This window comes from Pleurodeles waltl, chromosome 7 (assembly GCF_031143425.1).
Source record: "Pleurodeles waltl isolate 20211129_DDA chromosome 7, aPleWal1.hap1.20221129, whole genome shotgun sequence".
NCBI lineage: Eukaryota > Metazoa > Chordata > Amphibia > Caudata > Salamandridae > Pleurodeles > Pleurodeles waltl.
Window position 1 is genome coordinate 559,899,653 of NC_090446.1, and position 26,248 is coordinate 559,925,900.

The 26,248-nt window shown below is 47.2% G+C and overlaps 2 protein-coding genes across 4 annotated transcripts in view; one reads left to right on the top strand and one right to left on the bottom strand.

The window, feature by feature from the left end:
• The window catches only part of TEP1 (telomerase associated protein 1), a 1,055,001-nt gene that overhangs the window by 753,282 nt on the left and 275,471 nt on the right, over positions 1-26,248 (top strand). The gene's annotated exons all lie outside the window — the stretch shown is intronic.
• LOC138304345 (caveolae-associated protein 2-like) lies at positions 8,371-23,276 on the bottom strand. Its single transcript, XM_069244317.1, has 2 exons — positions 22,622-23,276; positions 8,371-11,035 (listed from the first exon to the last, which is right to left on the bottom strand). Exons 1-2 carry the CDS (start codon positions 23,105-23,107, stop codon positions 10,352-10,354), a joined length of 1,170 nt encoding a protein of 389 aa, XP_069100418.1. The 5' UTR covers positions 23,108-23,276; the 3' UTR covers positions 8,371-10,351.

Consider the following 26,248-nt stretch of genomic DNA (forward strand, 5'->3'; position numbering starts at 1 on the left):
GGCTATAAAAAGACATAGCTGGGCTGATATGAGACTGTCATACCACTGGGCGTCGTTGCAGCTGTACCAGGGCCCAGGCATCTCGGTGCCAAAGATAAGTGCTGTCTAGATGTCTCCATACAGTACAATTCAGTACAACTGCATCGCGGAAGAAAGCACTGCACACAGTGCAGCAAGTATGTCTGTCCAAGAGGGAGGCTCGGACTCTCACTCCATACAGCTGGCGAGGTTGCACCATCACCCTGTACACTGCCAACCCTACTTGGACTGGATTTACACTGCTGGCCTCTTAGCTGGCTGATGCCGTGGTGCTGCACTGACAGAGATGTTGTCTGTTTTTGTCAGTGGTGCAGCATTCCTTGTTCTCTCGTTTAGAAGCAGCTCCGCAGAGGCAGAGAGGGCAACTTAAAGATGTTTAGGGCAGAATGGGCATGACTTAAAGGTAGTCAGAGACAGCAGTTGGGACCCCTGTCTTGCCCTTTGATACCTGTAGTTCTGCCCTGCTTCTCTGGTCTCGGGACAAGAAGGGAGCGACAGAAAAATAAACTAAAATTGGCTTCAAAAGCAGTTTTGTTTTTTATAGTTTGCAATTTTCTACCTTTCCTTAGACTTCGGGTGCAAATAGGAGACTCTTGAAGGCTGGGACGAAGCATCATCTCTCCCTGTCATGGGAGGGAGTAAATAGTTGCAACATTTCTTAGGTACCCTTGGCATTTGTATGCTTTGACACCAATTGAAGACTAATACTAATCCCTGATAGCCTGCAAACAGGTTTTCGCATAAGATTCTAGACCGGAGCTCTAAAGACTTTGCTCTAGCTTTTTATGCAGCTAAGCTGGGTATGCCATACGTATGGCAGATGGGACACTGAAGTGAATGGGTGACGAAAACAAACGTGTTGCCCCTGTGAGTTCAAGTTGCTGGATAGTTGTCAGACCCTGTCACCAGGGGGAAGAGGCGTGGGCGTGCTGAAGGGGCATGGGGAAAGCAAGGACTACTACTGGACTCCAGCTGTGGACATTGGAATGGCTTTCCTCTGTTGTCCTGGTGTCCATTCTACTGTGGCTCTACAAAACTGGGCCAAGTATAAACGGTGGGCAGGTGTTCTTAGTATGTGGTTGACCCATGCAGCTGCTCTTAATGTACTGACGGTCAGGCCAACTTCAGGTGCAGCACAACCCCGGCAGGCCCCCTTTCAGTCAGCACGGTGGCTCACGTCAGTCAGGTGCAATCTTCCAGTCACCCCTGGAACCACAAATGCAAAGCCCAATACCTGCTGAGATCCAAGGTAAAGAGATCACTCTCCTCCATCCTCCTTCTCTGGTAGACTCTACCATCACTGGGGTTACACTGCACCTGGGTCCTCCTGGACAAGCACTTCTCCTGCAGGGCTGGTAGGCTTCTTCCCTCTCTCAGTAGGCAGGCAGACTCCTAGGCGCTTCAGGTCAAGAGATCTGCTATTTCCAGCAAGTGACAGATTCGGGCCATATCACTGGCAAGTTTGCTGTTAGGCAAACAGGTTGCCCAGAGGTACTCTGAGGATCCCTTTCACCCTGAATATCAGAGACTGCAGTCTAATCCTTCACCCTCACCATCTACCAAATAGCGGATCTACAGGAAGACTAATCAGCAGCCCTTCTCAGCAAAAAGCCTAATAGAATTTCTTAAGGAGTGTTCCCTTCTCTCCCCACTTCATTGTATAGATAACCTCCTCTAAGCTTTAGGAATGTCAGCAATACGCTTTCACTTTCTGGAAAACAACCTCACTTCTATCATGTGCATAAGGCTGGGGCAGAGGCATTCCAAAATGGATTCCACAGGCCTCCATTACTCTGGTTCTCTCATCCACTCAATGCATGTACCTCAAAGGTCACTTCAACAAAGACGCACAATATTCACTTGGAATATTAGCGCTAAGACCTGGGTTAGCGCATACAACCAAAACTTTAGATGACTGAGCAAGTATGTCTTCTCTCCAGTGCACACAGATAAAAAGATCTGGTCACAACTATGGACTCACAAACATTGTCCTCTACCGTCTCGGCTCGATTTTCTAAACCAGTGACAGGGATGGTAGCCCACTGTCAGAGCAGGCATGCTTGGTCCACCCACAAGGTCCCAACACAGAACAAGGACCTCACTCATGCCAAGGGACACCCCTGGGAATCTGAGCATACATTAGATTTGTGCGAAGCTTGGGGCAAAATAAAAGGCTACCTTATACTCACAGTTGGGCACTGAGGGCAAGGGAACATGACTGTACACCATGCATTCCTGTTCCAAAATTAGTGCTAGCTACTTTCTGCCTGCTTCATACTTCCACCTGTGCATCTGATGCTTTACATACCGTACCTATGTACGTGATGTGTGTTCGTGTAGAAGCAAAGGAAGCGGTGGTTGGGGCAGGAGCTCCTGCCTCCTTCATGGATCAGAGTTCTTAGTTTCCATCTAGCCCACCAGGGCATCCATCCGTCCTTCCCTACACTATGGTGGTAAAAGGAATGTGGGGACACCCTAGGCAAGTGCACCTGGTGATTCACAAATGAGGTTATTCTTGCCGACGGCCTCATCTGATATCAACATATAAAACTTTGTGGCTGTCCTGACCTTTCTCATCATTTGGTCTGGAAAAACTCCAGAGCCTTAGTGTGATTCGACCCAAGGTCTGCATCAAGAATGGTGATGCAACAGAAGAATTTTAAAAATGCAAAGCACATCATAAGCGAAGCTTTAGGTCAAAGCTACAAGAAGCTCTGTTTATCTTATTTTTTTTAAATAGAAAATCAATTTATTTTTAAACTGACCTAAATTGTTTTGAGTAGCGTTGTTTACAGCAGGCATGCCGTGAATCACGTCTTCATTTGCAGGTTTCATAATTATCACCTGTTGGGAATAATATCCTTAGCCGTGTTTAATAGTTGTTTACTGGGAACAAAGGTTCCAGTGTATACAGAGTTTAAGTGGCAGGAGAGGATATTGCAGAGTGTTTTTCCCTCCAGCCAAGCCCGTCACTTATACAATCATCAGTTTTTCGAATGAGTAGAGGTTTACTTCAAGTGTTTTTGTCCTGCTCTTTCGCTCTAGTTTTCTCACAGAGGGAGCCTTCCGGAAATCAGGCTCAGGGCTTTTAGGTGATGAGTGGCCCAAAACGTATACATCTGCACCACCCCAGTTCTTAGTTGAGGCCTACATTCTCATTCACTATAACTAACAAAGCCTCACTGCGTCACTGTTCACTTCTTACTAGTAGTAACCACAATATCCACGTCGCACATTCCAGTTCCCTTGTTGAAAATCTGCTTCTTAGACTAGTGAACACCTTAGTATCAAACACTGACACTCAATTGAGACTAGCAAGATAGTACGCTGTCTGCCCCGCATCGTTCTGAACCTTTCTGGCCTTGGTCCATGGATTGGCTGTGACTGCGCCTCAGCGCCTCTCAGACTACACCGCGGTACTGTCAGCCTCTGTATATCGAGCAGCTGTGGTGGGGTGTAAGCTTAGCTCCTGTGGACAGCTTGTTGCTACCTTGTGAGCCCTTGTGATTGCACCGCAGTACTTCTCTGCCTTTCTCAGACTGTGCCATAATGCATCGTGGCATCTCGCATTGCATCTGGCATGAGGTAGACTCCGGGCGCCTCTGCCTCTCAACACTGCCTAAACCTCAATGTGGCTTGGCCTTACTGTACTGCCCGTGTTAAAAGTTTTGTCAACTGAGATTTTAATAGTGCTGTATCACAATTAATATAAAACTGTAATGCTTCCGCCTGTACTATTTACCTGCATCTCGGTGAAGCCCAACCGGTGTCAAACTGCACCTCTTTTAACTCTGGCTTTGCTAAAGCCATAGGCCATTCTTTATTGGAGACACTGCCAAACAAGAGAAAACTAGAAGGGAATTAAACATTTAATAAGTAGATATTTCAATAAGAAGAAAATGAATGGGCTGTATGTGATCCATGATTACGTCAGCATCTTCCCTTACCCTGGCATCTTACATTGGGTTTGGTTAGTATTGTGGAATCGGTGATGTGAAGCAGAATTGGAGTTTGGAGTGCGTAACTCACAGTCCTGCAGTTGGGGCTTGCAATGGCAACGCCAGCCGTGCCTTGTTCACAAACCATAGACTGTGCTAACCTATGTCCTTAAGCCTTCAGCAGATGTGGTGGATAACATAAAGATGCCTGTAGTTATCTTTGTGGTGATTCTCTTTGCAGTGGCCTCACTGGAACTCAGTAGCTGGAGGCAGCATTTATTTGGATGAACAAAAAACTACTGGTTTAGTGCATACATATGAGTTTTTGTACAGTTGATCTGTCTTTGGTATGAAACACGACACTGTTTGAGACAGTTTCAGCAATGTCCAAACCCTTGTTCTATGAATTATGCATGGCCAGGCTCCCTTTCATTTATGGTGGTGTCTGCTGCATTATTTCCTTTACAGTGTCTCTATTTCTGAAGAACCATCAAGTAAACTTAAGCCATCATCCAGGGAATTCAGGGATACTCTGAATTCTTGCATCTTCTGTTTCCATCCAAAGACTAATCTTTGAGGTCAGGTGGTTCCAAGTATGGCACTATCATAGTATGCAGCCATGTCCCCTTTGCAAGTAAGGAAACTGTGGCTCAGAATGGTACAGGTTATACCTTTTTGGGCTCTGTTTTGGGACTGGGCCATATAAAGCTTCACTTTAGTCCTTCAGACTCTTTCTTTTTAAGGTTTCAGCGAACTGACATCGATAAGAATCTAGCTCATAAGACATTAGACTTGAGAGAATCTTTCTTCCGCTGAGAAGAGCGATGGATATCACAGAATCCATAATTACTTTCTTGAAGGGATTTCCAAGATAACCTGGCAGTTTCACTGTTTTGTTGTACCTTTGCAGTTCTGCGTCAAATGTGTTCCCCCTGGCAAGCTAGAGAAGGACATGCACCCTGCCTAACTTTACCTCTGTTTAAGTTACAGGACCACTCATCCAAATCATTTGTAATCCAGCCACCTCAGCTTCCATCATTGAAACAGTCTGCATATGCTCTGAGTATGTTAGTAGGCTATCCCATTCTTCTAAATTAGTTTGGGACGGTTTTTTTCGGAGATCTCCCTATAAGCCCTTTAGAGGACACACCGGATACATCCCACCACATAAATGTGCTATATTTGATTTTGATGTTTGTTTTTTGACACTAAAGGACTTCTTGTCATTGGTCAAGTACACAGTAGGTGTGATGAAAATAATCATTTTACATCAGAAACAAGACAGAATTCAATTCTTGCTACACCTTTGAATGGAGTGAAGATCTAAGAGTGGGCAATCTCTCAGCTGGTCTCCCGTCCATGTCCTGGATTGAAGGGGTGGGTGCTCAACTTGAGAGAGGGCTGTCTAAGCAGACTGCTACACACACACCATAAGTGGAAACAACCACAACATTGTCGATACCTTTGGTTTGGTTCTTTGATATCTTGACCTCCGTCCGGGGAAGTCTTCCCAGCTGAATTTGAGGCAAGGTCCCTTAACAAGGTCCAGTGCTCTGTTCATCCCTACAACTGTATAGCTTCAGTAGATTATTTCCTAGCAAGGACACTCATTTGGCTGTCTTTCCTCTGACAACTTGAGTGTTCTCTCCATTGCCAGAAGATAAACAGGCTAGTCTCTATAATGAAGCAAGTGTACACATTCTACTGGTGGATATTGGCCCAGGTATTAATCACACTAACTCTTGCTTTGAACAACATCATGGCATTCTCCAAATACTTGGTGGCCCTTGCCCGATTTTTTTCTTCAGGAGAAATGGTTGCCCTGATCCTCTTATGTGCAAACGTTGTTGGCAGTTTCTAGGTGATCTATGTTCTGGCCCTCTTGTCATACTGCTATTCCTCCTCAACCAAGAATGCACATTATGATGTAGATGTTAGATGTGCTTCATGTTTTTATTTGCACTGTGCCAGGAAAACTTTTTTGGGTTATTTCTTTTTACATTTGTGGTGGTGTGATGCTGGAAAGTTAGTCGCTATCAAACAATGGATCCTGTTCCTGTAACCAATATTACTACTTCTTGCATGTGTCATCTCCTGCAAACATCTGAGTAGGTTCTACCAGAACACAGTAGCCTCTGGCTTCTTTTTGCAAATATAGGCCTGGGTGTAGCATTTTTTATGCTACCCATGTAGGCTACCATTTTCAGCATTATTCCTGAAAGAGACTTATATATCTTCTGTAAGTAATTAGCAGTTTGACCTAAAACGTTTTTCTAATTTTATTTCCTTGGAGTCCAGCTACCCAGTACTCTTTTTTTTTTTTACCTTCACCATTCCTCTGCTTGGGGATCTTTAGCTTGGTTGGGATTAGGAGAGAATTAGGATGTAGAAGGGATGTGTTTTTGTTACACCGATATATCTATCTGCTTTCACTCAATCTCTTGGTGCTGAGTCTCAATGTAGAGCACAGAGAGCCTATGCCACTTACATTTGTGCTGGTTTTGAGGGCTTTTCCTTGCATTTCATAAGGTGGTAAATTACGCTGTTTTGAATAGCTAGAACTTTCCAGAGAGGTAGTGTCAGCCCCAAGAATTCCCACCCTCCCGCCATCATCTTTTTTTGTCTGTTAGATGACCTGTTGGACCACAAAGAAGAGGGTATGTGTGATTTGCATGGAAAGGTGGGTTGTGGCTTGTAGATGATGGATAACAGCACTCTTGCATCACCAGATATTTGGTATTGGCTTAGACACTGCGTGTGTGAACCGGACTCCTCTGCGCACTGTAAAGCATTTTTTTTCATTGCATCTTTCTTCCAGTGTTTTGAGTTGAACTGGGTACATTTCTGTGGCGAACTGAAATGTGGATCTTCGTGAACATTGTAGAATCAAAGAATGTGAGAATCTCCACTGCTTGATCAGTGATTGTGTTTTTCTTCATCTAAAGCCTTTCACTGTTCCTGCACTATCTAACAAACTCCTTTAGGCCATAAGTGAGAACTTTCAATCAAGCAGTCAGTCATTTTTAGAGCGAGATACTCACCCATAGGGTCTCAAGGCGCTGTGGAGTGTGTCTTCAGGGTTCAGTCGAAGAGCCAGGTTTTGAGGTCCTTCCTGAATTGAGGTAGCAAGGGCGACTGTCTGAGGTGGATAGGTAAGTTGTTCCAACATTTTGCACTTTGCACCAGTGTGGCTACAAGCCAGTACATGCTGTTTCAAAGCTTAAGTATCTGCAGAGGGAACTCTGTGTTTATCAGAAACTGCGTTAACAAAGATACACAACTATCTCTTCTGAGTATCACTTCTCACTACGGTGGTTGTCATTCTCATTCTGCTGTAAATAATGTGTTACCAGTGCCTCATGTAATGGTATTCATTTTACCGAGCAGAGAAGAATGAAGGGAGGGATGGAATTTGAATGTATAACCTGCAATCCACGAGATGCCGAGAGCAACCACTTACGGCCCTGACCGATCTTACTATTCCACTTCTAAGTCAGAGCCATTTAACCTCTCATTGGTATTTACTGTCCCAGTTACCACTGTGTGGCACCTAGAATCAGACTCTTGGGCTCAGGCCTTTAACATTCGGTCTGTCCTTCAATGTGTAGGGATCTTTCAAGCTCAGGCCTGGGGCAGCAGAGCTGTTACAAGCTCAGACCTATGACGGGAAAGCCATCCTCGTGATCCTAAGGTCCTTTGACAGTAAGTTAGATTTCAAGTTACACAAATAATACAGGCTTAGGTGTCCAGCTGCAGATATCCCTTAGGTTGTACCGATCTTACAGGCCCTGAGAGCGCAGTTACCCCTCGGTGGCACAGCTTGAGCATCGGCCAGCAGAATCATCCTTATGGTTACTTGCTTAGTGAGCTTACAAATGCACACGTTGGACAGCTCAGCTGTCCCTCAGTTTGCATTGTTGAGGCTTCCGACTTTCTGCTTACACGGATTTGACAGTAAATGCATTCCTCTAGTGAACGGAACCTGCAAGCTCATGTCTACAAAAGCAGAAACTGTGTCTCGCTTTACACAGATGTTGATCTTATAGACCCGGCCCTTCTAACGCAGTCTAGTTCATCTTAGCTTGGTAGCAGATATCCTAAACGCTCAGGCCTTACATAGCAGACAGCCCCCTGAGGTTACAAAGATGCTACGAGCTAAGACCTGAAAGAACAGTTCCCCTCTCTGCTTTCTCAGTTCTCGGGCTCGAGTTCAGCTAGAAGAGCTCGGCCTGATGTTGTACAGATCCGACTCGGGCAGAGGAATAATCCCACAAGACCGTCCGCTCTCTAAACTTTGTAGAGATAAATGACTGAAGTTCAGCAGCGTGATTAAATGGCCACCCTTTTCAGTGTTGTGTACATTTTTCCATTACAATAATACTGACAATATATATCACTTTCAGAGCGTATTTATTAACTTTAAACATCAGTAAAGCTGTTAATACCCGTGAAGTTAGACATGAAGCAAAATATGAAGAATAAATGGAGAGAGTAGATAGAGGGTCAAGGACATTAGAGCTGTTCCGAGAGAGAAGCTTGCCTCTGACTTAAGGGGCAGTATGCCTACAGACTGGGCATAAGTAGGCCTTTGCAAACTCGGTGGTGTAGTGTGATTGGGGTGGGGGGAGACTTCTAAAGGGCCTCTATTTGGCCGCGGGCCTTTGTATAGTTGTGCGCGATCTGCTAAGTGAAATGTTAGGGACAGTTCCCAATGTTTTGCCGTCGGGTGGGGTACATCATGTTAAGTAGCACCACTGTGTTCAGTTAGAAATCCGTATCGTGCCATATGCGTCATAAGCAGGAGCAAACTAGAAAAGCTATTCAGACTGATACTGGGTTTGGAGTAGGCCTCATTTCATTAATTTGCACACTGGGGCAGACTTCTAAAGCTGAGGAGATGCTGAGGGCTTCTTGGACACTGCAAACCTGGCTGTAGAGCTGCGCCGGCGTGTGTGGGCTGGCAAGTACTGTGAGCCTGGGATTCTATCACCACTAGCGCACCTACTTTCAGTGTGCGCAGAAGTGCTGGTGCCATGTCTAGGGGGTCTAAGATGCAACCTAGTATCATTGTTCTTTAAAGCAGCCAGAGCCCTGCTTAAACGTAGCTCCCTCTATCAAGCTTTATTCATGTACGCATGAGGCAGCGTCAGCCCTCTGTCACAGTCTGTCATGTATGCTTTAAGCAGCTTGAGTCATGTATGCACATAGCAGCTTGAGTCATGTATGCATACAGCAGCCTGAGTCGTGTGCACATATTAGCTTGAGCTATATATATGGTCCATGAGGTATGGCTGTACCAGGCTCAGTCATGGATGCATTTAACATAGATAGTCGTGTATTCAAGCTTCAGTCTGCTATGCATAGTACTGCCTTAGATGTGTGTTAATGCCGGAGTCAGCATCCGTCCTCTATGCATGTTATAGCCTCTGTCATTTATGGTTGTAGAAGCCTAAATCCTATGCATGTATTCGTGTATACATATAACGCAAACCGAGCTGTGAAGCAAAGGAGCACTATATAAATCCCATTATGTGAAGGGCCGGGAGATGATGTCCAAATTCGTGTGCATCAAGTGGGGATTACACAAATACATTTTAACACATTTTAGGTACAGGAAGATTAAGTCGTTTGCCTAGAATCATGCAATGTGGAGTCTAGAATAGGGGCTGGGATTCAAACCTGGGGTCCCAGGACCAAAAGGCAGCAATTTTCACTGCTAGGCCCCATCTCCTCCCATATATACACGATTGTGTGAGCATGAGAGGGCTTCCATCATGTGTGCATTGGTTATCCTCCATTGTCAGTGCATGTTTGTATGCAAGGACAAAGGCCAGTGAATATTGGAGTATGTGGGATACCACTACTAGCTATCACTTGCACTTCTACAGTGTAGCGTAAATCATGAACAACAAGGCTGTAAGTGTGTGCCTAGGTATAGAAGCAGATCTGCTTGAATGGTCGTCTAATATGTTTTTTAAACTGTATTGGTGAGTGATACACGTGGATTATTGCTGGTGTAGGGCAGCCTAGCTGTTGTGTTAGATTAGAAGGTATGCTTGTAAATACAAGTAAACAATAACGGCGGGGTGCTGATGGTGGGGGAAAGCTCAATCAGTAATATGGATTGCAAGGAAGAAATAATGATTGCTTATTGAGTGACTTGCTAGAAAGCCCTTGAGCTATGTTGAGTTGTGAAATCTTCTGTGAATGAAAGTGAATGATAGGAGTGAGTAGTTGTCAGTGAACGAGTTTCCATGTATCATGTTGAATTGGGAGACATGCTTACAGATGAAGTTAAATGATAGCAGTGTGACATTCATTATCTTGTTGCACAGCTCATTCTGTAAATTTATTAGAGGAGTGTGCTGGTTTGTTCATTCGCTGTCAAGCTGTATCTCCTTGTCGGGTGCTTGCTCACCCTTGTCATCTTCTCCTATGGCAATCCAGGTGTTGTCCATGGTGATCGTGACGGTTCCCTTCACTGATTCTGATGTCTCTGTCTCTTTTGGCGGAGCAGCCTCTGCCAGCTCCATAGCTGATGACGTTGGCTCCTCACTGAGAGATATCTTTCCAGGATCTCTTGCGGGTGCTGGCTCTTCTGTTTTTTCTTCTTGAGGGGCCGCATCCTCCTCTTCTGGGATGCTCTTCTCGTTGGTGGTAGCTGGATCCTCACCTTTGGACACTGAGCCTGGCATTGATTTTTTCTTAAGGCTCGGGCTCAGCGATTTCTTAATTTTCTCTCTCTTCTCCGGTGGCACGAGTCTGTTCATTGTCTTCTCGATGTTCTGGCGGGTGAAGGCCTTCTTCAGGCTGTCTACCTTCTTCAGGCCAGAGCGCCTAATCTTTTTGGCTCTCGATTCGCCGGTCTTCTCATCTGCGCTGTCATCGTCCCGACCCTCTTCAGCACGAGCAAGCTCTTCATCAGAGGACAGGTCCACAGTGTGCCAGATCTCTTCCGGCTTTGTCTTTTCATCACTTGTCTCCCCTTTCTCCTCCTGGATCTCACCCGCAGGTGTTGGTTCCTTTAAAAATACATTGGCAGGAATCTCGTCTTCCTCCTGAAACAGAAATGCACATGTTTAAGTGTGATTAAAAAACAAATTGCAAACCCCCATTACTTTTTTAGTTTTTTGTTTGGTAAACAATTGAAGCAATATTGCTAGACACTGGATTAGCTTTTGCATTGCCATTCTGCTCACAAAGAGGAAAAGCCTATTATAAATGGCCAGGTTCATTTAAATAAAATATACAAATTCAACAACGCAGACATTTTCCTCACCTCTCATTTCTCAGAGTACATTCAGATGGAACCTATCTGTTCGTTCACAATCGGTGGCACAGTCTCAACAGTGCACCTCTCTTGCAAAAAAAATCATTTGCTCACTTTTTTAGTACCTTTATTAAACTGGCAATATCCCTCGCCTCATTTTGTGTTGAGATTTTACATTGTAAATGAATCCACAGTTTATCACGAAGGTGTGTCCCCCAGCTTTGTGGACAGAGGACGGTGTTTTGTTCTATCTCTACACACCTATGCTGCTAAGCATTTGCCGTGTGAGCCCCCATCCTGCTAGTCTCATAGCCACTTCATCTTGCACATAGGTGTAGGTCTGTGTCTTTGTTAGAGCATCTGGGCTCTGCAGTATTCGGCTACATGACTAACTTTGATTCAGTTTGCCTCATTTGTAGTTCCATGTCTACATCTCGTACAGTTTCAGCCAATCTTTCAGAATTGCCTTCTTGGAGTTTTGCGTAGAGCACTGCTACTGGCAGCTGGTTGCTAGCAAGCCTGACCACATTTATGCTCCTCTCTCAGTCTTTTCATCTTTGTATAGGACTTCCCATGTAGGTTTCTGAGCATGTGCGTTGTTTTGCATTTACAGCATAGTTCGTATTACCTTGAGTAGATTGTGATTTTTATTTCATGTTACTCGAAGTAGTGCGTATTTTTCTCCAGGTTGGCAGAGTAGTCACGTATGTTACAGCTGCTACAAGTGTCTGGGCACTCTACTTGGCACAGTAGGCAGATCCCAAAAATTAAAGTGTAATGGGGTTGTAGGCAGCAAGGGTAGAACCAGGCATTGTCCGGTCGGGGAGATTGGCAGTCCTGTTATCCAGTTGAATATGGGTTCAAAGGTAGTGTTTGAGCACCTCGCACGGTGCTTAGTCTCCACGTCCTGTCGTCCATCTTGTATTCACTGATGCATGGGTCCCTTACAACGAGCACATCCCATCTTAGTCAGGGGTTGTACTGTATTCTCACTCAAGCTCTCGGCCTGTACGTCAGTTATGTGGAGCTGGAGAAGCTGCTGGTACCCCTGGCTTACTCCTTGGTACCATTGACACCGCCCTTGCTACCCCTGGTCTCGGGCATCCCGAAGGCAGTACGGCCCTAAAATCCCTGTAGAATGCTGTCCGTGTGAGAGCAGAGTTTCGTCGACTAGTCTGTGTCAGCATTCACTTTGGATAGAGAGTCTAACTCCAACGAATCACTATGTTTTTGTTAAAACGGCTTCCAGTTTAAAATCTCAAATGTCACTCCTATGGATGTTTTTGAACCGTTGTGCCTGTGTTTAATGCTTCGGTCTGTGGTTTCCGAGTTTTGCTTTTGTTTTTATTATTCTGCTTCTAAGAGGCCAGACGCTCATTTCAATGAACGATCTCTTCTCCGCGCCCCTTTTGCCCGCTGCCATTGCCTCGCTCTTGCCTCCAAGTCGGCTTCATAGCGCGAACCCTTCCCCATATCATCTTCTTTCCATCGCGTCTGCTCAGTCTTGCCATCTCCCTCGGCCATCTGTCTGCTCCCTTCTCCCTCCCTTAACCTCGTCTTTACTCTCCTCTCTCCCACCCTTCTGCCCTTCCTCACCCGACTCTCCTACATGACCCTGATGTTTCCCCTTTCCCCGGCAGCCTTCCTCCCTCGCCCCCTTTCCTGTCCCCGTCACTTTATTTTCCTCGGTTTCTCGTTTTCTTCATTTCTCTTCCATCTTCTCTTTCTTTCCCCTCTCTTTTACTTTCCTTTCTGCTTCGCATTTACTTCTTTGGGTTTCATCTCCCCGAACCGTCACGTGTCCTCCATCCTCCACCCTCCTCTCTGTCCATTCTTTGCCAGTCACCCCCCCTCAGCCCGACTCCCGGTGGGACCGCCTGGCAGAGATGACTCACGCTCTGCTGCTAAAAACACACACGCTCTGTTATTCTGCTTTTGCAAGGAATGTGTCTTCAGGTTCGGACGAGCTAGATCTTGGCAATGGAAAGTTCCGACTTTCCACAGATGACCCCCAGATTTAATGATTCAAATGCCTCCCTCCCCGCGCCAGGCTGAACTTGGAGTGCCCCGCATAAGTGCAGCGCCCCACCCACTTCTTTCCCTCGGTTCTTCCTGTTGTGCGCAGCCAGTATTTCTATAACAGGAACTGCCTCTGTGCGCCTCACAAAGAGCGCTGCTCTGCAGGGACTGGCTTGGGGTCCAAAGGAAGAGATAGGATCTCTCAGACCAGCGGCCAATCAGCATTTGCAGAAGCCTGAATGCAGTGGCCACCACTTGCCGCTTTGGTGACTTAGTGTGCACCAGCCACAGACTTTCCCACCCCTACCGTCATGATAGGGAGCCAGGAGCAGTGCTTTAAATGGGCCGGTACTGAGTACCGCACTTTTTTATTTTGAGAGGGAGAGTACCTGCACTTTTCAAGAAAAACGTAATACTTTTAATTAGAAGGTGCCGGCACTTCTCAGAAACAACGGCTACTCTGGTACAGAGTTCCCGCACTTCTATTTTTCCCTTTCAAGCACTGGTCAGGAGTGAGGTAAAGCTGGAGACCAAGAAGGATCTTCGCGTGCCACAGACATTTGGGGGTCAAGCAGACAGGGTCTGCCTGTTGGACACTTCTCCTTGTAATGTGGGGCTATTGATTGTCCCTCACAATTGAGTAAACCGATACCTAGAGGACTACCAAGGTCACAGGGCGTGTGAGGCGGGAACAAACGCATAAGTGTCCAGGTCTGTGTTAAGGCATCACCAGTCTGCAGAGCACTTCCTGCCACGGGTGGCCCTCGGCATTTTGAACACGTGCAGCACCAAAGATGGGGTTGAACAGAGTCTGGTGCAAGCTCATTCAAAACCAGTTCGAAGAGGGTAGCACCTGCGTGCACTGCGCAGAGGCTGCTCCAAGAAACATTGGCCCTTATGCATCCAAACATTTCTCTGTAGACTTAGACTGGGCAAAAAAGCCACTTGGTCTATCACGCCCAATGACCCACTAGGTAACAGCTACTCATCAGTCCACACAACCAAAGATCCAACACAGACTGGATTCCAATTGACAGCAGAAAAAGTGAAAATGGTGTCAGCCCTCGCTTATCCACTCACTCATCCTCCTATACATACCTGTCAGTGACCTACAAACTCACTCCAGAGATCTGACTTTAACTTACATGTCACTCATGCTTTAACTGTACGTTATGTAACTGATGAAATCTAGCAAGTAGTCTGTCCCCTTGGATCTGTTCTGCAGAGAAAGGAAGATTGCACTTGCTGCCATCAGAGAAAAGGAAGCTTGCTATGGTACTGTCTGTGTTCTGTGAGGAAATGAAGCTTGCATGCTGCTGCCCGATTTGTACCTTTTCTATGAAGGGAAACGCTTCCACCGCTGTTACCCTAGCTGTACCTGTCCTCTGAAGGAGGAACGCTTGCAACGTTTCTGCCCAAGGTTTACCTCTTCTACGAAGAAAGGGCGTTTCAACAGCTATTATCCCACCTTATGAAAAAACGAAGGATATTTTGAATGCACTTGCATAAAACAGCCAGGCCAGTGAAAAGCTTTTGTGAGACCCACTGCAAAAACTAGAGGAAGGACCATGACCTAGAGACCCTGGTTTCAATTCCGGCTTACCAGCTTGACCAAACTGTCTGACCTTGGGCAATCACTTTCCTTTGCTGTCTCTCTTTTACTGTGATAATCTCATTTGAGGTGACCTTGAAATAATTCATTTCAGGACGTGCACAGCAAAAAAACTCTTGCAAATTGTTTCATATACCATAATGTTTCTTTATCTACAACAATAATAAAAGCCTCTTACAGGAGGTACAAGACAACTGACTCGCCTCTTGGTTCACTAATGAAATTGTCATTAGGACAGAAGAAGGAAATAGTGTGATATCTATCTAGGATCTGAATTGCACAACCTCTAACCATGAAACCTAGTTTCAATCCTGGCTTTCTAGCTTGACCAAACTGTGTGACCCTAGGTAATTATTTTTCTACACTGTGCCCCCTTTTCCATAATCACCACATTTGAAAGCACCTAGAACTAATTCAGTTCAGGATGCATACCATGCAAAATTTCACTTTTATGTGGATTAGACCATAATGTTTGTTAAGCTATAAAAATAAAGGTAGGTATATATATATATATATATATATATATATATATATATATATATATATATATATATTAAGACAACTTGACTGGCCTCTTAATGAAATTCAAGGAAGTGAGTTCTGGGTAAAGTTTGTCCCACCTACCCCTCTTCTGACACTGGTGTACATGCCCTATGGACCAGGAATTGTTTCACAATATTTGATGTGCGACCCCTGGGCAGGCCTTGGTAAGTGCCTGATCCCATAGAGGCAATAGTCGAGCACGGAAATTTGAGAATGGAAAATAGAAGTAGGAACTATTGCTCGGCCATCTTCTAGTAGAAAAACATTTTTAGCTTACACAATACAGTTTTAATATTGGTCTGATAGTTTACTAAAGAGAGAACATAAATGTCAACATAAGTCATATAACCTCACCCAAATTTGGTAACCCATACCGTTTAGGCTGTCTAATTAGCAAACAGTAGTACTCTCGAATGCTTCCCAGTGCTAGGTGCAGAACCCACTGATAAAGCACAACACACTGCTCAGCGTCTTTTATGAGTAAATGAATGCATGTTAATTCTGTAAGAGATCTGGCTATTTCTTCTAGGAGTTTTGTACTTCTAGTATGTTTATATCTGTTTATGAAAATCACTTAACAGTTGTTTATGTGAATAAATGAGTGAACCCTCACATAATATTGTTACTTTTGGTTGCACTTGTGAAACAAGCTGTTTTTTTAAATGGACGAAATGGCTTTGTAAACTTTTAAACATAGTTGACAAGCGACTGCATGTGATGTTTCAACCAATTGTAGCGTTTTAGCCCACAACACTGCATGCTGGGGTTTTAAGCCAACAATAAGTGCTAAAAGTGAAACTACAAGCCTCACTATGCATGATGCTGCTTGGCACAAAAGGCAGGAATGGCTGATAACATTATATTTCATACTACCAGTTGGCAGCCTTGCGTAATGCCACATAAAATGTAGTTCCTAGCTTTGTTGCAGGTTATCGCTGTTAAACAGCCCACTGGTTGAGAGGGCAGAGATAGCAGTTCAAATGCAAATCACTGTTAATGGGCAACATCAACTCTCCATAGAAAGATGCTATGTGCCAGAGCAAAACGAGTAGCATCAGCTGGGCTATCTTGAGAGACACAGAGAAAGGAAAAAACAATACGCTGCCAGCCTCCTTCCTGAGGAAAGTTGGTTGTGACGGTGGTGGAGCACCTGCAGAACTACTGCGATGCCTTGCCTTGCACCGGTGCAGCACGTGTTGCAGCTGCTGCCCCTCAAGGGCCGCCAGAGACTCCCTGCAGACCTGTTCTAACGCCACACCTGCCTGTCTGCAGACTGTTGCTCCCCGTCATGTCTGACCTCTGCCTGCTCCCTTTTCATGCAGACTGTCTCTGCTCCCTGCATACCCCTCACGCACCAGCTACCCATGTGAGGAAGTGGAAGCCTTCCTTACCACCACAGTATGTAGGGCTAGTCTGAAAGCTTTCTGGCTGTCCTCCCCAATCAGTCTGCTGCCCCACTTGACAATGTTGGGAAGGAAAGGTCATCAGCATGGTAAAAGACTTGTACCCCTGCCTTGAGTGCTCAGCTGTCCTGTTGTCTGGATCCCTGATGCTGTTTTTTTTTCAAAAGAGAGCATGGATCATGCATGTGCACCATGACATTGGCCTCTCTCATGGATTGCAGTTTTCTTGGACCAGGAGGGGTGCCCAAAGTGCTATCCTCCGTGGTGGAAGGCTACTCCCTACACCAGGAGTTAAGCATCACATGAGCTTTGGTGGCAGCACGCCGTGTAGTGATCAGTAGTGGTAAACAGGACCTTTTTACCCCGTGTCACTGCCTTGAGGCCTACAGGTTCACTCACCATTTTTAAAAGTTATTTTACTGTACGCTTAACACACCCCTTGGCTTACATCAGGTAGATGTTGAATGCTGCGTAGTGCATGAGTAGTAACTGCGCTGGATATGTGTGTGCCTGGGAAGGGTACAGTACATGAATAGAGCATTACGATTTAGTACATGTGGGATTAGTGCGTGTGCCGAGTGTATGTACGCCTTTCGAGCAATACATTGCATGAGAGACTTAGTACTGTTCACTGATTGTGCAATGAATGCATGTACTGGGTTTGTGTGTGTACATGAGTGTAGTTCAATACATGAAACTTGGAGTGTTGTCCAGCGCACACATGGTGACTGTGTGTGTTGCTAAATAGCACACCCTAGTTAGGGAGAAAAGCTTGTTGCATTTCTGTGAGCGGGGTGGGGCACACTGAAGTAAAAAGGAAGAATCCCCCTTTACACTTCAAAAATCTGCTCTTTGATTCAGTGATAGGTGACAAGGATGGGGCTTGGACACATCTGAGGAAGAAAGATGGGGCTGATAAGGTAACCATAGGGAGTAGGGCCTGGGGTCTGGAATTAACCTTTTGAGGCACACATCACTGTGACTGGCATCCATGTGTGAACACTGGTCACTCCTATGAATTGTTTTGTGGGACAGTCAGCTTCGGAGCCCTACCTGGTGTAAAAGACATCTTTCATGAGGAAAAAAGAAAGAGCGAATGTTCACTTCAAAAGAAACAGAACCACAACATTGAACTTCAAAGACTCAGACCCTAAATCACATTTAGTGTCTGGATAAGGACTATAAGATCTGTCGTCTGCCATGCAGCCAGACTGGCTGTGTGAGAAGGGTAAGCTCTGCAATGCTTCTGCCTGTGACCACGACGAGGGGGTCAAGGCTTGCTAGTCTTCCTGCTGGGTAAGGAGACATGACCCAGGGACCAAGGCCACCTGCCCTGGAGTACCAGTGCCTACCTTCTTGCCAAGAACGCAGTGCCCTGTAAGGAAGAGGAGAGCACTGTTGCGAGCAAGGTCCAGTGGGGAGCCCTACCATGAGGACTCCCTGTGCGAGGTGTGAGGATTCAGCTGTGCATCAGTTTGCCCATAGCCCATGTGCAGGATTGTGTTTGGTGACCCCCTGTATGCCAGGAGAGGGCCGCAGTAGACTGAGCTAAGTATGGAGCACTGTGTATAGGGCGCCAAGCACACACAGCCTTGTTGTGGTGACTTCTGTATGCCAGTGGGGGCCACTGTTGAAGTAATTGTCAGACCAGCCTTTATGGACCCAGGAACCCCTTAGCGGCTACCCTGTATGCCAGGAAGGGATGCTGTGGTGTGGGTGATTTCACCTAAGGAGTCTATTTTGCATCCGGAAAGTACTTTGGCACCCCTGTGTGCCAGGAGATGCTGCCAGGACCAAATCAACAAAGCCTTTTTGTCGTCACCCAGGACTGGTGTGAGGCTTTGATCAGCAGGTCTAGTTGCACCGCTAGATCTTCCTTGACTGAGACCTGGGGGAGCCAAGGAGGATGAATTGCCCTCACGAGACTCCAGGCGGGATCTGAAGGATTGCATTCCCCCCACTGGGGAGGACTTGACTTACTGCGTTTCTGCAAGCTGGAAGCTACTCCGATCACTGGGGGGAACTGGCAGTGAAGAGTGAGCCTGCTCTCGCCTGATGCTGCTGCGTGCACCGCCAGCAGCCTAACTTTTTTGAGCAGGATCTAATTTCACAAATGCCCGTGCTCAGGCACCCGCTTTCTAAAACTTGAATTGAACCTATGGGCCCCGGGGTATTCACTGCTGATGGTGCTGTGGCACCATAGACAATTGACAAAAATCCCAAAGAGTTAAAGGGGACTCTTGAGTATGGCCTAATAGTGTGTATTCCCGGGATGCGAACATCAGTGAATGGGGAATAACCACAAACACATTACACGAAGGAGGGTGGGATAGGGATTTGCCTGACAGCTACAAGGGCCTGACCTCAAGGCAGATTTTGTTTTTGCTTCCGATTGTTGCATTCCTGTGCAGATGTAGAGTTAGAAATACAATACTACTTTTTCTTATAAAAGCAAGTATTTGGCTGGACATTGATTTATTATTCGTAGTGTTTGCACTTTGAGTTGTGGTCACTGGCCTGTATCTATATTCCATACCCCCGAACCTCCCAAATCAAGTACAGAAGGGGTACTTGTCCCAGTTTAGGAGGATACATAGTAGGTGAGCCCGAGGACATCAGGAGTAAAATGCCTCAACCACCACGGTTGGGCACCCCAGTAACCTCTGTGTGCCAAGTGGTCCTCTGAAATGGGTTCTGACAAGGTTCTAATCTTTGCTACTAACACTCTATACAGCTGACCGACGTATACCACAACCAGGCCAGCCTGCTCACCGCCAAGGCATTGCCCATTGCAACCTACAAACACTTGTATTGAAAGCAGCGCTTGACCGGCCTGTGACTACTTTGCCTACATGTTATTGTGGTACTCACCGTCTCGGAACCTAAGATCCACCAATCTCACGTTTCTGCTGCACTAAGGCCACTCTGGCCTTCCGGGTCGCTCTGGTACCTGGCATTCACGCCATCCATTCTTCCCAAGCCTTAATGGCAGCAGGAAATAGGCCTCTCTGAAATTTAGAACGCAATAAAGGAACCCACTCCGTTGTAAATGTATGTCCCCATTGGTTGAAGCAGGTACGGTCCTGCGTATTTGTTTGTCTTCGTCAATCATATGTAGACAGAGGCTCAATAAACCCAAACTTGAACTGTTATGACTCCGAGCTGTGCCAACCACCCTGTGTTACTTGTGTACGGCCACTTGTGTTTTGCGACGTTTTTGGTCACCTAAGTACCAGTAGTGGCACATGTATGTTAAAAGTTTATTATCTAAATGTTATTGTTGGTAAATAAATAAATCCTTGTGGTCCCCCGCCCACCTCAGCCCTGCAGACCCCCCTGACTTTCTAAAGCTCTCCCTGCACACCACTAACAGCTGCTGCAGCCCCCTCTCTCTTCCTGTAGCCCAGTGGCTTACCGAAAATGGCTGGATAGAACGGGCCGGTGCCACTGTACCAACTACCCCTTTGCCTGGAGCAGACTATATCAGAGCCCTGCACGCGTCTTGGTACCGCCGTGCACCTGACGCCTACGCTCCTGTACGTCATCCCGTTCCTCCACTAGAGTATAAACCCCACCGGAATCAGTGGCGTAGCGAAACTTAATAGAGCCCCCACCCCGTGCAAAGTCCATGGAGGGAGCCCCCTCCTCTCTCGACCACCTCCTACCTGTTTTGCTGAAGGTGGCTCAGAGGGGAGTTGTTCGACACCCTCGACACCCTATAGCCACTGACTGGGGTGACATATTACGTGCTTTTCGGAGTGACCCCGACTCCGTTTTAGACTTAGCCACCACCATAGCGCGCATCCCACATATCCATCCCTGGGGCAAGGCTGTGGTGGTCCTGATGGGGCGGCCACGAAGCAATACACACTTCAGCATTACTGTGAATTGAAACCTTATACTGTTTATTAGTTTGCGGTTTATTCTTGAAATGCCATTTTACGGGGGTGGCTTGCTGTAGATCCAATGCATTTGATTCCGTCCTGATGACACTTGTGCGTGCAACATTGTGGATATTGTTCTCATTTCTGTCTTCTGAAACGACAATATGTATTGTATTCAAAATTAATAAAGATAAGGGAGAAAAAAAAGTATAAACTTCAACCACCCGCCAAAGTATCCCCTACAGTCTATGGCACACGCTCCTTTCACCGTGTGCACCTCCCTCTCCAGCTCAAAAAACCCATCCCTGGACACCCCTCTCTGCCCCAGCCCCTGCGGCCCTGTCACCTGCAGATCCTGCCTACTGCTAAAGACTCGTCCATTCTCCTCCTCCTTCAGAACCCTCTCGGCGTCTGCACCTTCTTTGTGCGAGAATACCCACAGAATCAGACATCTGTGTTGCTGCATGTGTATATATGTGTTCCTACAGACCTCTCTGTGCCGTTTCATACATCTCCCTGACTCTACAGACTCCTCTGTACTGCCGCGTATATCTCCGTGTTCCTACAGACCCCTCTGTACTGCGTCTTAGATCTCCGTGTTCCCACAGACCTCTCCGTGCTGTTTCATACATCTCCCTGACTCTACAGACTCCTCTGTACTGCCGCGTATATCTCCGTGTTCCTACAGACCCCTCTGTACTGCGTCTTAGATCTCCGTGTTCCTACAGACCCCTCTGTACTGCGTCTTAGATCTCCGTGTTCCCACAGACCTCTCCGTGCTGTTTCATACATCTCCCTGACTCTACAGACTCCTCTGTACTGCCGCGTATATCTATCTCCGTGTTTCTACAGACCCCTCTGTACTGCGTCTTAGATCTCCGTGTTCCTACAGACCCCTCTGTACTGCGTCTTAGATCTCCGTGTTCCCACAGACCTCTCCGTGCTGTTTCATACATCTCCCTGACTCTACAGACTCCTCTGTACTGCCGCGTATATCTATCTCCGTGTTTCTACAGACCCCTCTGTACTGCGTCTTAGATCTCCGTGTTCCTACAGGCCTCTCTGTGCTGCTGCACACGTCATGTCCTTACAGACCCCACTGCGCTGCCTGTATTCTGTGTCCGTACAGAGCACTCTTTGCGCGCCAGCAGACTCCGTCTGATGATGCAGACCCGCCTTTATTCCAGCGGCAGCCTTTTTTCAACAGCTGCACGCCCTTGCAGGGCGCACATTCAAACCCTCCTTGCAGAAACCCGCCCCTTGCATAACCGAAGGCTGCCAACTGTACACTTTCCAAAAAGATTCCAGCGTTCACTCTTAGCACCAGCCTCTCTCAGAAGCAGCAGAGAGAGCGATCCGGGATGATGTGAAAGTGTGTGGTAAATGATAATAGTTATCACGACCTGTGATTCACGAGTCTAGTTCTGTAGGGGTTACATCGGTACCTAGCGCGTAGATCTATCTGTGGCTGGGCTCGCCAGGGAGAAAAGCGCTTTGTGGTCTGGTGCTTGTCTGTGGCAGCCCCTATCACTCATTTGGAGTCATAAGGACTTCGTGGTTTAGTTCCAGCGCTCATCTGGAATAGGAGCAGCTTCAAGTTACATGGTCTGCCCGTGGTGCTCCCGGCACTCATTAGGAAGGGCAGCACCTAGAAGATCTCATGGCATCTTTGTAACGGCCCCAGTAACCAACCAGAATAGCACTATGACAGCCCCTTTTTCTGTGCATGTGTGTCATTCACCAGGAACTGCAGCACTTAGAAGGCCGCTGTCCCGTCGCAGGTGGTAATACTCACTCACCGGAAAGAGCAGCGCTTAGAAGGCCTCGTGGCTTGTCTGTGGTGGTAAAACTCACCGGAAAGAGAAGCGCTTAGAAGGTCACGTGGCTTGTCTGTGGTGTTTACTGCCACTCACCTGGAAGAGCAGAACCTTGAAAGGGCTTCTATTCATGATCTGCTCATGGTGGTCCTCCAGGCGCTGGATCTGGCTGCTGCGCACAACTGCATGGTGTCTGGCCTCCTTCATGTTGGCGCTGAGGTGCAGGGAGCGGTCCATCAGCTTGCTGACCATGTTGCTTGTGGAGGTGTGCTCCTTGGAGAGCCGGCTCACGTGGCCCTGCACCCTCTTGACGGAGTTCTCCATGCCCGTCTGCCACTGGGCCATGCGCTGCTGCTTCTGCTGCACCGAGTCCAGCATGCTGGCCAGCTTCTCCAGAAGGGTCAGCACGGTCAGGGCGTTGACCTGGGTCCCCTCCGGCTGAGGGCTGGGGGTCAAATCGGGCACCTCGGAAGGTGGCTCTACCGGGCTTAGACCCGGAGCCACCAACTCCGGAGATTCGAAGCTGTACCTCGGCGCGGGGTTGATGCTTCTCCAGGGGTCCGAGATGGCGGCTTCTGCCATGGTGGATACCGTACGTGCTGGCTTCTGGGAGCTGTCAGACTTCTCCTGGAGCTGAGGGAAGGCGTCTGCTGGAGCCGGGAAATGAGGTCGACTCCCGCCGGGTCCTTCCACGCCCAGTTTGGTGGGTCCGCCCAGTCCTTGGTTAGTTGGATTCACTTCGGTTCCTCTGTGTGCTGGAGGCTAGAAAGAGTAAGGCGCACACAGTGGAAACCCCTCCCTGCGGGAAGACGCATTCCTGCACCCCTGGCACGGCTCCACCAGCTCTGCCCCACCCCAGAGGAGGTGGGAGTGAGGAAACTTCACCAGGGCATTCCAACAACATTCCTTCCAGCGGCGATAACTCCTTCCAGGGGGCTCCCACCCGGCGCCCCACCCTCACCCAGAGTTTCATAGCGCATTCTTCTTCTTCATGGAAAAATGTGCAGAGCACCCCTGGGCCCTCAAGGCCACTTTTCAGCTACAAGTGGATGAGTAATGTGCTAGCGACGTAAGCTCTCGGGGCCCGGTGTAATGCATAGAATAATACGCAGCGCCGCAGTCTGTCGGTGCCTGGGCATTAGTAAGGGTGCCCCACACACCCTCAAAGCCCGATGTCCGTTAGAGGTGATGTGCCGCGCCTCAGCCTCTCTACTCCTGGTATCACAGCCCCTGAAACCACTCAGTCCCCACCCATTCATACACCCATCTTCAAAACATTAAACTCTGCTTCACGTTGAAACAGGTAGGGCTTTATCTCCCAGCAGGCAGCTGTGCTGCTCGCGAGCTCGCGTTGGATCTGTGAACGGGAGCGTTGTTGCAGACATCAATATAGGGGCCCCCTGGACCCATGTGACCACTGGCCAGCGCTTTTTAACCAAGTGCTTCAGCAGAGTCAATATACAGCATAGCCACCCTCCTAGCCCCCCTTCGCACCTCCCCCGGTGCGAGACTCCAGAAGAGTCAAATTCTCAGAGAAGGGAGATTTCTTTCACCTAGGTCCGACTAGAAGACGAGAGCTTTGAGGTCGTGGAAGAAAATAATATGTATGAGTCAAGATAAAGCAATCTATTGTACAAGGTTCCACCCATGACCAGTTAAATAAACGCTACAGTCCAAAAACAGTTGAATGCAGGTGAGCACAACGGAATAGGAAAGTCATAACGGTCGTCATTTCGCAGGCACAAGGAAAGGGGGAGCCGGGGGGGGGGGGGGGGGCAGCAAGTTTTTATTTGGAAAAGCAAGACACATTCATTTTCAGACGAGGAGCCTTCTGAAAAGGTCATAGGGAACCATGTTTTTAAAGGTTTGAGCTAATCCTTGTCTCCCCGTGTAAAGACCTAGTGATGTCTGAAACCTACGTTGACAGAGCTGTAGCTGACGTTTCGAAGCAAGTAATCTCCTGCCCCGATGTTGGTTTATTTTTTGATTTACAGAAGGCCAGCGGCCTGCATACACTTCTAGAAGGGGATTTCCTAACACTCAGAGAGGCAGCTAGAAAACTGACATTCCTTCTCAAGTAAAAAGCAGCTTTGTGCCTTGTATGGAACTGAAGATGGACAGGTTCACAGAAATATTATGGCTTGTCACCTTGCAAAACGGTCTTCAAGTAAACATGAGCCTCCCCTGCCAATTATAAGTTATTAACTGCCCACCCTACCCTACCTTGTACAGTATAGTGGTGCAAGTCTTGCCAACTAAAATTCAACCATAAACCTCACTGCCAGGTCTTGTGTACATACTCTGTTGGGATGGAAGAGGCCTCTACTTGGTGATAGATGTTAACCCTGACCCTGAGTGCCCAACTGTGCTGATGTCGTGATCCTTAATGCTAATTTTTTGTTGTCATAGGCAAACATGGATCATGCATGTGCGCCATGACATAAGCCTGTCTCATGGTGGACCGGGTGTGGTGCCCAAAGTGCTAGCCTCATATTGATGGAAGGCTTCTGCCTTCACAAGGAGTTAAGTATCAGAGGTGGTGGCAGCATATCATTAGCGATCAGTAGGAATGAACATGTCCTTTTTAACCTGTGTCACTGGAGTGAGGCCTGCCGGCTCACTCACTTCTAAAAGTTCTGCTGCTTTGTGCCTAACTCACCCTTGACTACGTCAGATTGGTGTGAAGTGCTGCACAACATAGAAGTGGTGTATCTGCGCTGGGTCTGTGTGCCTGGGAAGGGTGCAATACAGGGATAATGCAGTACTGAGATGTGCATGCATGGTGTATTCATGATGTGGAGGTGCATGTGCCTATGACGGGTACAGTACCTGAAGGATGTAATGCTGTGCAGTTCATGTAGGATAAATGCATTTTTGGAGTGAATGTTTACCTGTGAGTAATACAATGCATGAAAAATGCAGTGCATGCATGTCAAATGCACATGCTAGATGTATGTGTGCCTTTGAAGTGGTACAGTACATGAAGGATACAGTACTGGGCAGTGCGTATATGCTGTATACATGCACTTGAGTGTATTTGTGTGTACTTGCGGAGGCTACAATGCATTGAGGGTCTTTGGTTCGATTTTCGGACACCCAGGCCTGCATAGTGAGACATGGAGAGGGGATGGAAAGATATGTATATTGCTCCATTCCTGAAAGCTGGGTGGGATACACACGTGGGAGGGGAGGACCTGGCCTCCCCAGTATACTTCAAAGGGTGCTCTTTGATTCAGTAAGAGGTCACAAGGAAGGGACCTGGGCACACATCATGGAAGAGATAGGGCTGATAACTGAATCATAAAGAGTGAGGCTGGTGGCCCCGGGCTAACCTTTTGAGACACATATCACTGTGTCTGACATCCAGCTGTGAATTCTAGCCACTCCAATGGCCTGTGTTGTGGGACTGTCGGCCTTGGAGACATCCCAGCTGTGTCATACTTTTTTTCAAGAGAAAGGAGGAACAGAGGAGTAGGTACATGAAAAAATAAAAGCACAACCCTAACATAAAATTTCAAAGACGCTGACCCTGAATCATATTTGGTGTCTGGAAATGGACTATAAGAGGGAAGTTTGAGGCTTCAAAAACTTTAATCTGCCAAGCACCCAGATCAGCTCTGTGAGAAGGGGAAGCCCTGAAAGACTTCTGCCTGTGGCCAGGAATGGGGACCAAGGCCTGCTAGACTCTCTGCTGGGATTCCCATCCAGAGAATCCTGGCCCTC